Genomic DNA, 15085 nt, shown 5'->3' with positions numbered 1-15085 from the left:
AGCACTCCCGAGAGCCAAGTACTCGAGTCAAGCAGACCCGGTAAGAGAGACCCAGACCCAGGCACGGGCACGGGCAAACTGGGCGGCTGCCAGAAAATGGTTAGAAAGGGGGCCTGAAAATGGTCATTTTGTTCCATTGTCCTATTATTATTATCATCATTATCTCTGGCAAAGGGGGGCCTGATACGAAAAGTTCACCTGGGGCTGCCAGGAGTCTAGGTGCACGCTGGTGAGCCCCCTGCCACCCTGAGCCTGTCTGCGGCACTGGCTCGAGCCTGGTTTCTAGGCTCTGTAGCAGGGCTGTCTCCACAGTCCCCGGGGCCCGGGTCTCGCAGGTGCTGAGCTGCTCACACAGCTGCGACCTGTGGGCATCAGCAAATGGTGTCAGCCCCCATGATGCAGCCCACGAGGAAGGAGATGAGGCCAGAGGCCTCTCCATCGCCATGGGCCCCTTGCGTGCCCTGTGGGCAGGTGGACCTAGCCTGCACCATGGTCGGGCGCTGCGAGGATGGCCCGGATAAGCAAGCCGGCTGGAGAGCCGATGGGCCGTGCCCTGAGGAGCGGGCTCCAGGACCAGCTGCTGTGTGGGAGGCAGGCTCCAGCCCCGCGACCCCAGAGAGGACAGCCGCCCCCTCGACCGGCCACGTGCTCCCGGAGCCGGGCCCTGCGGAGCCCGTCCCTGCCGAGAGCCACGAGCCGTCCAGCTGTGCGAGCGCGTGGTCACCGCTGTCGTCTCCTCCAGGAAGTCGGGTCCTTTGTCCGGAGCACGTTCAACGGGCAGCTCGTCCCCGACCAGGTCTTCCCCTTCCCCTCAGGTAGGAGGGCTTGGGGTGCTGGCACGTGACACTGGGCGCGAAGTGGCACCGTCCCACCCGGCGCCTTCCGGGGGGGTGGCACTGGAGGGGGCTGTCCGAGCCTTGGGCCTCCCCAAGGCTGCCCTGGAGGGGCCAGGCAGGCGGTGGGTCGCTGCTGTGGGCTGAGACTAGGGGGCGGCCGGCCGGTGGGGCAGGATTGGTCCTGTAGCCTGGAGAGGAGGGTGCCAGCCAGCAGCCCCAGCCTTCACAGAGCCACCCGGGGGGAAAAGGCAGCTCACACATGGCATCAGCACCCTCCTGCCATGAAACCTAGTCGTTGCACTGGAGAACGAGGCTGGGGGTGACCCGCTGTGCCCGCGGGACCCCCGCCCACCCCGCCGTGCCACCTTCTCCCCAGCTCTCACGGCGGAGCAGACCCAGTTCCTGCAGGCCCTGGTGGATCCCTGCGCCCGCTTCTTCCAGGTCAGTGCGGCCAGCGGGACTTGGCTGAGGCTGGGCGACCCCCCGGACCCACTGCCCCGGGAGCCCCCCTCCTCCCTCTCCACGTGCGCCTGCTCATCACCACTGCTGTCGCGGGGGGCCGCGGTGCCTGCGCTGGCCAGGGCCTGGGGGGCTGCCGTGTCCTCGGGGGTCCTGTCCTGGGCCGGGAGGCCTGGGGGTGCCTGGGGGGACTCGTGGGGCCAGCGTTGTGCCGCGCCTCTCGGCCCAGCCCGCCAGGGGCAGAGGGGAGGAGAGGAGGGAGTGGGGCCAAGGGGAAAGGGAGGCAGGGCATTTACACCCCCACTCCATGCGCTGCCCCCCGTCAGCCCGCAGACCCCTTCGGCTCCCGTTCCTCACGGTCACCCTCACTGCTGCCCTGGCCACGGGCACTCAGCGCCCCCTCCCCTCCCCTCGGACCTGCCCCCTCCCAGCTCCCGCCCCAGCCGGTGCCGGGGAGGGGGGGGGCATAGCGGCCCGCAGCCCCCGTCCCCTGGGCGGCCCAGGGTAGCAGGGCCGGCACTGCCTCTCCCCCTGCTTTGCTGTGTGAAGGAGGTGAACGATCCGACCAAGAACGAGAAGCTGGAGAGCATCGAGGAGGCCACCCTGGCGGGGCTGAAGGCGATGGGAGCCTTCGGGCTGCAGGTGCCCGAGGAGCTGGGGGGCGTCGGGCTGACCAACACCCAGGTGAGAGGGGTCAGGCGCCAGCCTGAGCTACGGGGCTGGGGTCTGACCTCGCCCAGCTCCGCCGAAGGGCACGAGTCCCCGGCTCAGCCACCTGGTGATGGGATGTGGCCCAGCCGTCTCCCGGGACTGATCCTGCCACATGTGGCCTTGCCTGACCTGCAGGTGCTGGGCCGGCACATACTGACTGTGCTAGCTCGGCCCCGGGCCCCTGCTCCCAGACCCCCCGGGGCAGGGGGGTTCCCTGGGCTCCCGGGGGGACGGGGTTCAGAGGACAGCGCAGCCACGGCGTGGCAGCCACCTCCCTGCTCAGCCAGGCCCCGCGTGCTGCCGGGCTGCGACCTGACACGTGGCCTCGTGCTCTGCAGTACGCGCGCGTGGTGGAGGTGGTGGGTGTGCATGATCTCGGCGTGGGCATCAGCCTGGGGGCCCATCAGTCCATCGGCTTCAAGGGGATCCTGCTGTTCGGCACCAAGAGTCAGAAGGAGAAGTACTTGCCCAAGCTGGCATCCGGTAGGCATGGGCCTGCACGCCGCGATGCTGGGGGGAGCCCTGCGGCCTGCCCGGGGCCGGGTGCTGGCTGGCAGCCCGTGGCCTGGGCCAGCTTGGCTGTGCGTGGGGGCGGCAGGGAGTGAGGGTGGCGTGGGCACGGGCTGCACGAGCACGTGCAGCGCTGCACATGCTGTCCTAGCCCCCCAAGCCTGGCCACGTGCTGAGGCTGCCCTGGGTGGTGCAAACTGGCTGCTGTCAGCACCTGTCCACAAGCGGCTCGCTGCCATAGCCCCAGGCTGCGGGTGGATGCACCAGCTAGAGACATGCCTGGGGCCTTGCCGCCACGTGTCACTCGCTGGTGGCGCTAGCAGGGCGGCCGCGTGGCGCTGGCACGGGCCAGTGCCTGGGGCGTCTCTGACTGCTGAATGGCCTGAGGCTCGTGAGTGGGAAACCTCTATCCCGTGGCTCCCTTTTTACATGGAGCCTGATGGCGCGAGCCGGGCCCAGGCAGGGGTGGGTGAGGACTGAGTCACTGCTCTTTGGTGCCTGTTCCCTCCTGCCCGCTGTGGCACGTGGCTGTAGCTCTTCTCGGGTCTCTGTTGCATGCCTGGCCCTGTAGTCGGGATCCCGGTGCCTGCAGCAGGCCTGTGACTTGGTGCCCCCACGCACGTGGGCTCGAGCCCGCGGTGATGGCTCCGCTCCCCTGGCAGGCGAGACCGTTGCCGCCTTTTGCTTGACGGAGCCCTCAAGCGGCTCCGACGCGGCCTCCATCCAGACCATGGCGGAGCCCAGCGCCTGCGGGAACTTCTACACGCTCAACGGGGGCAAGATCTGGATCAGGTGAGAGGTGGTGGCGCTGCCTGCACCATGGGTCGGCAGGCCCAGCAGGACGGGCTAGGACGGAGCGTGGGGCCTGTGGCTCGGGAGCACGACGGAGCTGGTGGCGCTCAGGCCAGACGCACAGCTCCTGCCCGGCGCAAGGCACCCATGGGTGTGGGGCCAGCCCAGCCGGGTGAACCAGGCAGCACGGGGGTCAGAGGTGGTTTGAAAAGCTGCCAAGGGGGATCTTTGCACTGGGGGTGCCACGTAGTCATGTTGCATCTTGCCTCTCAACTTCCGGCTTCCTGCCTTCTGCCTGGGGAAGGAGGGGCACACATGCACACACGTGTGCATACGCACACATGCACGCACCCCACCTGCAGCAGGCACTGCCCCCCTGACTTGCTGCGGTGCTGCCCCATGGGGCTAGTTACAGCCCCTTCGCCCCCCCCCCCCGTGCTAACCACGGCTCCTGGGTCCTGCCCAGCCCCAGCCCCGTGTCCCCCTAGCACTGACCGTGGCCTCCCCCTAGGCCGGCCGGCTGTGCGGGCACTGCCGCAATGCGGGGAGTGGCTCGGGGAGCTCAGAAGAAGGGCTGTGGGCTGGGCTGTGTGAGCACAGCCCTGGAGCCCGAAGCAGGGCTGGCGCCGAGGGTGGTGCATACTGCGGGCTGTTCTTCCCACCACTCTGTGCGCACGTACTCCTCCGGGCTGGAGTGAGGTCCCTGCTTGCTGGCGGTGGTCCCACTCTGCGGGCCATGTTTGTGCAGGAAGGTGCGATGTGGTGGTCGCGGCAGAGTAAGGATGTGGCTTCACCTTACACCTCTCTGGTTTCTCTTCTTTGCCCTCACCCCCGGGCCTGGGCTTTGCTCAGGTCTTGACCCAGTCCCACTTTGCCTGTTGGGGGTGGGACTTCTTGCCTTTTAAGGTGGGCACAGGCAGACGGGTGTAGAAGTGCCCTGTGTCAGGAGACCCGACTCCCCGCCTTGCAGTTGTTACCAGATTTGCCCATCACTTTGGGGTGCACTCATTTATTACGGGTACGTCTCTGGGGTCTTTATAATTCTATCAACGTGCTGCTTGTGTGACTTGGGTTTCTATATGGAGCTGTATCCCTTCTGCAAGTCCTCACCCCCAAGGGAGCTGGGTTCCTTCAGCCACCACATCAGTCAAACACACACACACACACACACACACACACGCACGCGCGTGTCTGACCCGGCTGGGTTGATCATCATGGACAGGCTGACACCCTCATATGCCAGGAATTAGTTCATCAGGGCAACAGTAAAATGCAGTGAGACACAAGCACACGGGTGAACACAATACCTCTGAGTCCAGCTGGGAATCCGGCTGACACCCTCATGGGCCAGCATTCAGTGCATTAGGGCACGTCCAAGCCAAACCGGGTCAATCAGCCTATGCAAGCTGATCCTCTTATGTCTCAAACTCAGCACGTCCCGGTCTTTTGCCCTAACTGCCCTAGTAGTGGTAGAAGCGGGCCCCGCGGTATTTCTGGGCTTCACAGGGATCTTTGGCTTAGGTAAAAGAAGTGTTGCTGCAGAGCAAGTGAGGAAGGGGAAGAAAAGAAGGAAAATTCACTCAGTTACCACCAGTTTGACTATAAAAGTTGAGGGTCAAACAGGCGACAGAAAGAGACAATCTGTCTCTCCCGGCTCCTCGAGAACAGCAGCGGTGGTGTCAGAGGGATTTCTCCCTCTTGAAGCACACTGTTTGCTGCTTTACCGCTTTCTTATACCCTTAGTCCAGCCTCTTCAAAGCATTCGTTTAAGTGCGTAAATCAAGAGGGTCCCAAGTCGTCATTGACGGAAAACCCTGTTATATAGACAGTTTCCATTTAATGAATTACCTTTTTCAGTGACAAGGGGTTATCTGGTTTGGGACATCTCAAGAAACTGATTAACAACCAGGAAAACATCAGGTTTTCAGGAGCAACCAGACAGCTAGGAGCCGGTTTGAAATGATTATGACTATAGAAGATATACTGGACGGGCTTCGCACTGTGAAGTCAGCATCGGTGTTGTGTGTTTTACCTGTCGTGAATAAGCTTCAGCTCAGCATGACTTTCAGATCTTACCGTAGTCTTTTAACAGACTTAAGGGGATTGATTACTTCATAAACGTTGTGGGGAGGACTTCCACCAGTCATCCCGGGAAAGTATGACAGCACTTGTGGTCAGGGCTCCCACGGGCTGGACGCTGTGATGAACCCTGAACCGTTGTTCAAATGCCGCCCGTACCCGCTGTGCCTCAGTCTCTTGCCGCAGCAGTCCCCAACCCGGCAACCGAGTTAGTCCTCCCAGACTGGGACCGGGGACTGTATGGCCCGAGATGCCTAGTAAACTTTTCTTCTGCTTAGTTCTGGATAAATGAGGTTAAGTGTGTGTGTGGGTTGGGGGGGGGCACGAGGGGAGATAGAAAGTCCAGCAAGCTGGGTGCCAGGGCTCCCTCGGGAACAGCGAGCTGACCGGTAACACAGGGTGCACACTTGCGGTCACTGCCTTAGCCGTGCTGCTACAGCCGAGGGCTGTGTTGGGTGCAGGTAGGACGCTCATGCTCGGCTACCTAGCTCACACCTCCACTGCCCCCAAACTGTCCCTGGGTCATATGTGGTAGTTACCTCTCGCCAGCAGTCGGGGAGATACGTGGTGCTTCTCTGGCAGCATAATGTGCTGTATCAGCGCTCCCAGTGCCCCCAGGTGAGGGCTGTAGTCAAGGGCAGTCAGAAAGACGGGCACGAGTACCAGCATGAACGGGCAGTGCCCAGTCCAGGGCAGGGAGAGACCAGGCTAGTGACGGATGGGCCTGGGGGCCTTGCTCTCATCCCTGCCTGCTTTGTGCCGCAGTAATGGAGGGACAGCGGAGATCTTCACCGTGTTTGCCAAGACACCAGTGAAGGAGAGGACAGGGGAGGTGACGGAGAAGATCTCTGCCTTCATCGTAGAGAGGGCATTTGGGGGAGTGACCAGGTCAGTGCTGCTTGCAGCGTACGGGACTGGGGCTGTACACCAGGGGCCCTGCCAGCCCTCAGCCTGCCCGCAGCCTCAGCCTGCCCTTGTCACCCAACTGTTGAAGGACACACGTGAAAGCACCAGCAATCCAGCCTGGGAGCCACCGGCTTGAAGCCTTGGCAGGCAGCTGAGACACAGGCACTCTGATCCAGCATTGACACTAGTTCGGGCAGGTTACGCGCTCCTGGCTGCCCTGCTGCTGCACGGGGGGAGTGTGGACCTGGGCTGTGCTCTGCCACGGGGTGCAGCCTGGCAGCACCAGCACATTTAGGAACAGGCAGTTGTTCTTTGCCATATTTAAACCCGTCTTGGCTGTTGTGGAAAACATGGTGTTAACTTTCCCTTTGGACACACAAGTTTTGCATGTCACTGTGCGCCTCTCTTTGCTTGAGCACACATACATGCCGGCCTCAGGCCATGCTGGCCCAGTGCCGTGGACCCCACGGGCAGGTAGTTGTGCAGGAATGGTGCAAAGGCCGTGGCCGGGCAGAGGCTAGCTAAGGTTATGTTTTGCTTTATCTTGGCAGTGGCCCCCCGGAGAAGAAGATGGGGATCAAATGCTCCAACACAGCAGAGGTACACTTCGACAATGTGAAAGTGCCTGCGGAAAACCTGCTCGGGGAGCTCGGGAAAGGCTTCAATGTGGCCATGAACATCCTGAACAACGGGCGCTTCGGGATGGCGTCTGCCCTGGCCGGCACCATGCGGGGTGTGATTGTCAAGGCGGTGCGTGCTGCTGTTTCAGTCAGATTAGATTAGATAATGCTGGCAGCTGGGGCTGTTCGTAGGGTGGCGAAACTGCGTGCCCAGCACAGAGGTCAGCTGTTTTAGTCCAGGTGGGACGGGTTTGGCTTTGGCAACTAGCTAGTATTTACCTGGAGGGAGTCCGAGGCAGGAACCGCCAAGGAATCCGCGTACTCAGCGAGTCTGTTCACAGCACGTGTGCGCGCACGTGGGTGCAGCCGGTAGTGCTGTTGGGTGAAGCGCTGGCCAAAGTCCCATCAGCACCGTGCTGAGCTCAGGAGCCCTGACCTCTCACGCTGCAGGAGTCAGACTCCTTGCGAACGGCATCTTCACGTCTCCTCAGAGCAAAGCCATCCACGAACCAGAGCCCGTGCATCCGCCAGCGATTCCACGGAGCTTGCTGGCGTGACAGGGCCTGTGCCCTCGCTTAGGCCCCAGGCAGCAGGGGCCTGCTCCTGTGCCGCGCTTTGCGCAGACGTGCAGCGTCGGGGTGCTCACGGCTGGGGAGCACCTGGCAGTCTGCGGGGCCTTGGCGCAGTTGCTTGCGCTGCTTAGCTCCTTCCCGTTCGCCCCGAGTTGTGATGCCTAGAGGTCGGGCTGTGGCCTGAGCTTGCGAGGCCCCAAGGGCCTTCTCTGCCACGGTGTCTCGTAACTTCTGAGCGGCACCACCGGCCTGTGCCAATGCTGCGGGGAGTGCCCGCGGCATCGTTCGGCAGAGCCTGCGTAATCGGAAAGCCAGGAGCTGCCTCCTGGCCCGCCCCTCCGCGCAGCCCGATACGCGTTCCCGCAAGAGCTGCGGGGCCCTGACGGGAACCCTCCAGCCCCAGCTTCTGCACCCTGCTCTTTCTCTGCCGTGCGTGCCGGGGCCCAGCGCGGGCGGGGAGGTGAGCGTGCAGACGGGTCCCGGGAGGGAGGAGCAGAGCCTGGCTCGGAGCCAGTCTGCTACTGCTCCTCCCTTGTCTCCCTTGTTGCTGTGCCTGCTGGTGCAAAAGCAGTCCTCGTGGCTGATCCTAAATAGCAGCGTAGGCAGGTCCTGGCACATGGGCGTCTGGGGGGATCACAGAGGGGGTGTTTGGGGCCCCTACATGGGGAGAGTGAGCAGCCCCTCGGGGTATGGGAGATGCACAGATCCTGACGCGAGGGTGCGATGGAGTTGGCAGCGGTAGAGGTGGCCCGATGGGAGATGGAGGGAGCTGCAGGCGACCGCGGGGGGCTGACAGGAGCCCCTCCTGCGCAGTCGGCGTGGCCTGCGGCAGTGGTGCGGCACAGCACGTGGCCCTTTGGTGTCTGTGCTGGGGTGTGAGGCTGAGTCCTGCAGCCTGGACGCAGACAGGCTTTCTCTCTCTGCGGCCAGGGTCCTGGGGCGTTGCACCGGCCCGTCACGGGGCTCACACGCTCTCTCCCGTACCGCTAGGCCGAGCACGCTGCTGCACGCACGCAGTTCGGGAACAAGATCAGCCGCTACGGCGCCATTCAGGAGAAGATCGCCCGCATGGCCATGCTGCACTACGTCACTGAGGTGGGCAGTGCACCTGAGCCCAGATTGGTGGCCGGGGCAGCCCCACGTGGCCCGGTGGGGCTTGGACCCTGTGGGACTTGCTGCCGCCATGGCAGCGAATCCTGGTGGGCAAAAGCCCCGGGGGTCATCGGGGCCTGTTGTGCCCCGAAATGGAGATGCACTTGGGTCAGCAGGGCCCTGGCCCAGGAGCGACCGTTCAGTGCGACCGGAGAGGGACCACTGAGCGTAACGGCCAACCCGGAGCGGGGCAGGGAGGGCAGGGGCATGCTGGCTGGGGCAGGGCTGCCTCTTCTTGGTGGCCGGGCAGTCCCCCCAGTGATGCCCCACAGGGTGTGGGCATGGCCAGCCCCTCTGCCTGGCCCGCGTGGGCTGCCCGGCCTCTTGCAGGAGTGCCACCCAGCCGGGCCTGGAGGGTGTGTGGCCTTGGTGTTGGCCCAGCGTGTGCTGCATGGAGATGCGGGGGCCTGGTGGGGCACACCAGACCGGGAAGGGGCCAAGGGCAGGGAGGTTGGGGCACACCCAGCTGTGCGCTGCAGAGGCGTGGCGTGGTGTGGCGTGGCATGCCCAGTGTAACTCACGGTCTCCCCACAGTCCATGGCCTACGTGCTGAGCGCCAACATGGACATGCGGGTGCCCGACTACAAACTGGAGGCTGCCATCAGCAAGATCTTTGCGTCGGTAAGGGCTTCACTGTTGCCTTGTCTGATCCCTCCGCTCTAATCCCCTTGGGAGCAGACTTTGGGCCTTGGGGCACACTGGCTGCCCATTGCAGGGACACGCGTGTGCCCTGTCCTGTCCTGGGTGGCAGCGAGTGGCACCTGCGATCCCTGCAGCAGGGACCTGAGCCGTGACTAGGATGTTCCTGCTGGAGCCGGCTTCCCCGCAGCCCCTCGCTCACCCCAAGTGCTGGTGGGGTCAGCCCCAAGCCTGGCAACCCCATGGCTTGTGAGTGGTGACCCTCTGCCATGGCAGCACAACCGTAGCCCTTGGCCCCACTGGGGTGGCTCAGCGCCAGTGCAGCGCACGCGCTCGGGGCTGCTGGGTTGGGGCACCCGAGCGAGCCCGCCCAGGTCGGGCGCCTTCCCTCTGCAGTTTGTGGTGCTCCCTTTCCTAGGAAGCCGCCTGGCACGTCACGGACGAGTGCATCCAGGTCCTTGGAGGAATGGGCTACATGCAGGTGAGCAGTAGAGGGGCCGTCGGGGCCCTGACCCAGCTGGGACCCTGGGCTCATCAAGGGTCTCTGTGCGCGCAGGAGACCGGGGTTGAGAAGGTCATGAGGGACCTGAGGATCTTCCGGATTTTCGAGGGCACCAACGACATCCTGCGGCTATTTGTGGCACTGGTGGGCATCGAGGTAATGACTTGCGGGCCGTGTCCCACACTACCTTCTCCAGGGAGGGGAGGGGAGGGGAGGGCATGCAGGGGCCAGGAGCAAGTGCCCTGTCTTGGGTGGGGTTGGGGTGGGGGGCGAGCTGTCTGCCTGAGCCTCGGCCCTCCAAGCTGAGCAGGGGGTGGCACTGGCCAACTCTGCATCCCCTGCCCCAGCACAGCTTTTCCCTGTGAGCATTGAACATCCCCTCTCGAATCTGCTGCCAGGATGAAACCATTGCCTTAGAGACAGGCTGGCCCCAAACACGCGCAGAGCCAAGGGGCCTTGGTGGTTGCAATCTAGATCCCAACCCGCGGCCCGCGCCGTACACCGTGTGCTGCACCTGAGCCCTCGACCTGTGCCCTGGCCGCAGCAGGGGGGCCTGAGACCTGGCTGGAGGTCTGTGGCCAGTCTGTACGGCCCACTCCTGACCGGGTCCCGGTATGCCGGGCCAGGGTCATGATGGGGGCTGGGGCAGTGGTGAGGAGTGGGCAGACCCAGGCCCTTGCCACCACTGCCTCGCTGTGTGGCCTGGGCCAGAGCTGCCCCCATCATGGCGACGCAGGCCACAGCAGCGGTTCTCCCTCCTACTGCGCCCTGCCCCCATGCACGAGCGCTGTGTGAGAGCCCCCGGATCCTGCACCAGAGCTGCATGTCGTTCTTGGTTCCCGAGCCCCCTTGCGAGTTAGCGTGTGCAGCACCAGGCCCCGGGAGCGCGTTACCAAACAAGGGGCCACACCGGAGCAGAGCGCATGTTGGGCGGGCAGGCGGGCGCCAATTGCCAGCACGTCCTTTGCCTGGAGCGGCAGGTGCAGAGGCCGCCCGGCGCGGTGGGCTGTGTGGGCTCTGCAGTCCACGAGCCCCCGCTCTGGGAGCCCCAGATCATATCTGAGAGTGAAGAACCAGCCGTGGGCCATGGGCCATGGGCAGACCTAGCCCTTTGCTTTCCTTGATGGGGCTGACAACGGTTAAGCCTCCCCCCGAGTCTGGAGGAGGGGGAGTGCTCTTGTGTTCCTGGAGCGCTTGTGCTCAGCACGGCGGACGTGCCGGGCAGGAGGGACGTGGGGGACCCCAGCTCACAGACGTGCTTTGAGGGCTCTGAGCAGACCGTGCCCTGCACTGGGGTGCTGTGTGGCTCAGCTGCAGGTTCCCGGGCTGCACAGCTATTGGGTGCACCCAGGGGATCCTGGATCCAAAGGAGCCCGTCGCTCGTGTCTCCTCCTGGAGATGAGAACAACCCTCTGCAGACCAGCCCTAACTTGCGTGTGGTGCACTTCTGACCTCCAACAACGCTTTTCAGTATGCCGGGGACCAGTTAAAGCGCCTGCAAAAAAACCTCCTGAAGCCGGCAGGGAAAGTTGGTGCCATCCTGCAGGAGATCGGGCTGAGAGTGAAGCGGTGAGCAGCAGCGCAGCCTGGTTGCTGCTCCCATGCCTGCCTGCGGGCGGGGGATAAAAAGCCCCTCGGCCGTTCCACCTCCCTATCAACTCTTGCCAGCCTGGAGCCGAAGGTCAGACGGTTCCCCGGCGTGGCGCGGGGGGGCACTGTGCCGCTGGAGTGAGCTTTTCACAAGAGCATTCAAACACCAGAGCTGCCACCGACTGGGTCAGACCTAGATCCGTCTTGCCCAGAGGGACTGGGCCTGACCTGGGTTTTCCCTGCTCCTCTCCCTTGCAGCCTCCAGCATTTAAGGTCTAGGTGGAAGTCCTGATTCGGAGGCCGTGCCCCTCACTCCTGTGCTCCTTAGCGACCGATGCCCCTTTCCTCCAAGCACGTGTCTAACCCCTCTGTGAATCTGGCTACTGTCAGCTTCCTCTGCAACTGGTGGCTGCAACCCCACACTTTAATGCCACATTGGGTGAAAAGGTCTTCCTTTTGTTAAACTTCCTGCCTGCTTGTTTCATTTTCCTGGGCGTTTCCAAGCGTTGATGCCTGCCCAGGTGACCTGGCCATACATGTCCCTCGACACAGTCCTGTTATGCCCATCCTCCTGGCAGCATTGCTATTGCTCTCAGGAGGGTTGACCAAGAGTCCAGCCCCAGAGCAATATGCCTGGTGCGTTGCTTGGTGCATTGCTTGCATCAAACCAGGATGGAGCAAGCTACAGGGAAATGGGGCAGCTGCTCCTGTTGACTCCGTAGAAGGAAAGTCTGACCTCACGCAGGTGTCATGGAGACCATGCAATCCAGGGCTAGTTGCACCCTTTCCCTCTCTGCCTTTCACTGCGTGCGTGAGCTGCAGGGGAGCCGTTGGTATGGTACTGGGGTGGACTGCCCGGTGGGGCTCCAGCGCCAGCGCCTGCAGGGCAGCTGTGCATGCAGGAACACGGCCCAGGTCCCTTCCAGCCCTTTCGTCCTTGCCTTTCTTTTGCTCTACTTTTTTTCTAATTCCCTGCAGCAAAGTCGGGATTTCCACTGGTTCCTCGCTGCAGGGCATTGTTCACCCAGAGCTGGACGGCAGCGTGGACCTGGTAGGAGCGCCCATAAAGAGCCTGGCTCCTCCGCCACAGGAGCCAGGGGTAAAACTGCCCCATGCCTGTGGGGTGGGCTGCTCAGACGGCCTCGTGCTCCAGCAGCATCGCTGGTAGCGCGGCCCTAGGAGCTCACTCCTGCTGAGGCAGCCTCCAGGCTGCTCTAGGTTACCCTTGGGCCCGTGGGGAGGTGCTGGCAGTGGGTGCTGCCAGGGCACCGCTTGCCTGCAGGGGTGATAGCGGCTCTCTGCTGCCCTGAAGGTGACGAAGGCAGTGGACCTGCTAGGGGAAGCCGTGGAAAGCCTCCTGCTGAAGTATGGCACCAAGGTGGTAGGTGAGTGCTCCCGGGGGTGCTCTAATCCTGCTTCTCACCAGCCCCAAGTAGAGCTCAGCCGGGGACCGTGGCCAGCTGCAAATGCCTTGGCAGCGCTGGTACAGGGGCAGCATGTCCCTCCGCTCCTGGCCCTGGTCTCCCTTGCGTGTCCTCCCCTCTGGACTCGCCCTGCAGTATCAGGCTGCCCTTGCTCTTCTCTGCCGCTCCCCCGCATGCTGTCTGCAGCAACACCCCTGGGTTCATGTGTGGCCCCAGGCGCTGAGCGGTGCTCCCAGTCACAGCAGGCCTGGCAGGGAGCCACCTCATCCAGCTGCAGCCGGGCCAGGCGCTGCAGGAGCGGCCTGTCCGAGGGGCCCTGCACCGCAGCGGGAGGTCTTGGAGGTGTCGCAAGCCCAGCACTGTTCAGTGCCTGGCTCGGCTGGCTTTGGGCTGTGGCTCCCACATGCCCCAGTCTTAACAGCGTGAGCATTGTGGCCTCAGCCTGCATGTGGCATCTCACCAGTACCGTGGGGGCGAGCGCACAGAGCAGGGCGCAGCACAGCCTGGGGCGGATGGCGAGTGCCACAATCCCCTTGTTTAGCACTTTGGGGGCTGTGGACGCAGAGCTGTGGAGTGAGGGGCTGGCCCGCAGGCAGGGGCGGATGCTCGCAGGTGAAGCTGCAAGTGTGCCGGAGCCCCCGGGCTGGGCCCGCAGCACTGGACCCCTTGCAGCTCCGGCACAGCCCTGCCAGCGATGGTTGCTTGCAGCAGAGCTCTGCTGTGCCATGGTCTGCTCTGCCTGCAACGCTCTTGCCAACAAACTTGTCCCGCCTGGCTGGGTCCTGCCTGTGGTGTACCCACGCAGCTCTGCCGGGGCATGGAGCCACACACGCAACTGGCCCCGTCCTGCCCAGGCTGGGGGTCACGCGTGTGGCTGCCTCACTGCGGTCTCTCCCCTCAGACAAGCAGTTCCACCTGAAGCGCATAGCCGACGCCGCCATCGACATCTATGCCATGGCCGTGGTGCTCTCCAGGTGTGTGGCAAGCAGCGTGGAGGGAGGGAGCGTGTATGTGGGGGGATGCCCTTCTCGACTGCTACTGCCCGGTTCTGGGCTGGCACTGTGGAGAGGAGCTGGTGGGTGCCTGCGGCTGCTGTGGGCTCTGCCGGCTGTGCAGGGCAGTGCTGGGGGCTGCCGGGCAATGCTGGTAGCACGTGTGCCCACGGCGCATGTTGGCTGCAGCACATGTCTTGGAGGGGGTGGGGGGGTGAGGGTGACCCCCTCGTCCCTTCCCGGCAGTGCTTGCCTGTGCTAGCTCAGGGAAGCTGCCTGGCTGCATGGGCCCAGTCCTCTGCACCAGCCTCAGCTTGTGGCCCAAAGGCCCCTGCCTGTGCAGAGGCTCCTTGTCCCCACAGGGCTCCGACCCTGTGTGGCTTGTGCCCCACGGCTTGGGCTTCAGCCCCTGGGGGGTCTCTTGCTCACCGTGTGCCCCCCGACCCCTCCCTCACTGCCTCTGCTCATCCTGCAGGGCCACGCGTTCCCTGTCGCTGGGGCAGCCGACCGCGGAGCACGAAAAGCTCCTCTGCCAGACGTGGTGCCACGAGGTAGGACCCAGGCCTGGACCCTCATGGGAGTGGGTTTGTGTAGCTAAGCAGGTGCGGCTGGAGGGATTGCGGGCAGAGCCGATCCCCTCCAGCACGCGGCACATGCCCCCTTCCCTTCCCTGCTGGGCCGAGCCGTCTCCCTGGAGCCCCCTCCACACGGTGCCCGCAGGCGCTGGGCGGCTCCAGCCGTGCATGAATGCCTCGCTCCATCCTGTTCCTGCTGGGCCTCTGCTCCACCCGCCCCTGCTCCTGGGCACCAGGTGCTCGCCAGGTGGGGTTGGGATGGGACCTGGTCCCCCTTCCCAGCAGTCAGGGGCAATTAGAGGAGCTCGGCCTGTCCTGGCCCCAGGCAGAGCCCAGCTGGCTGCGCGGCAGCCCCGGCCCGCCCCAGCCTGCCAGGACGGGTTCCCGCAGCTGGGCTGTCAGCTCTGGTCATTTGCGCACGAGTGCACGGCCCCCCCTCGCCGCGCCGGCCCCCCCCGGGACGTCCCCGGCAGCCGAGGCTGCGTTGGGAACGGTCGGGGCTGGTGGAGGTGCGAACCCCTCTGTCCCGTGCAGGCATTCGAGCGTGTGAGGGGGAACCTCCGGGCAGCGAAGTCCCCGCCGTGGACCCAGAGCTTCACCAACATGGAGCTCATCTCGGACGCTGTGGTGCAGAACGGTGGCGTCGTGGCCTCGCACCCGCTGAGCTTCTGAGGGGGGGCGCGGGCTGGCCTCACGTGGAGAGGGTGACAGATCCGATGGGGAGAA

At 64.1% G+C, this 15085-nt stretch overlaps 1 protein-coding gene across 1 annotated transcript; it reads left to right on the top strand.

The window, feature by feature from the left end:
* Nucleotides 1–508: 508 nt before the first annotated feature.
* On the top strand, nucleotides 509–15084 carry LOC149863298 (very long-chain specific acyl-CoA dehydrogenase, mitochondrial-like). Its single transcript, XM_090054150.1, has 17 exons — nucleotides 509–815; nucleotides 1213–1277; nucleotides 1845–1979; nucleotides 2345–2489; nucleotides 3179–3308; nucleotides 6153–6275; nucleotides 6845–7043; nucleotides 8476–8580; nucleotides 9172–9258; nucleotides 9695–9757; nucleotides 9833–9934; nucleotides 11250–11347; nucleotides 12347–12419; nucleotides 12681–12753; nucleotides 13694–13766; nucleotides 14260–14335; nucleotides 14894–15084. Exons 1-17 carry the CDS (start codon nucleotides 509–511, stop codon nucleotides 15029–15031), a joined length of 1992 nt encoding a protein of 663 aa, XP_089910276.1. The 3' UTR covers nucleotides 15032–15084.
* The last annotated feature ends 1 nt before the right edge of the window (nucleotide 15085 follows it).

Source organism: Crocodylus siamensis, chromosome 6 (assembly GCF_052110815.1).
Source record: "Crocodylus siamensis isolate JL-2025a chromosome 6, ASM5211081v1, whole genome shotgun sequence".
NCBI lineage: Eukaryota > Metazoa > Chordata > Crocodylia > Crocodylidae > Crocodylus > Crocodylus siamensis.
This window is presented reverse-complemented; position numbering and strand designations above follow the sequence as displayed.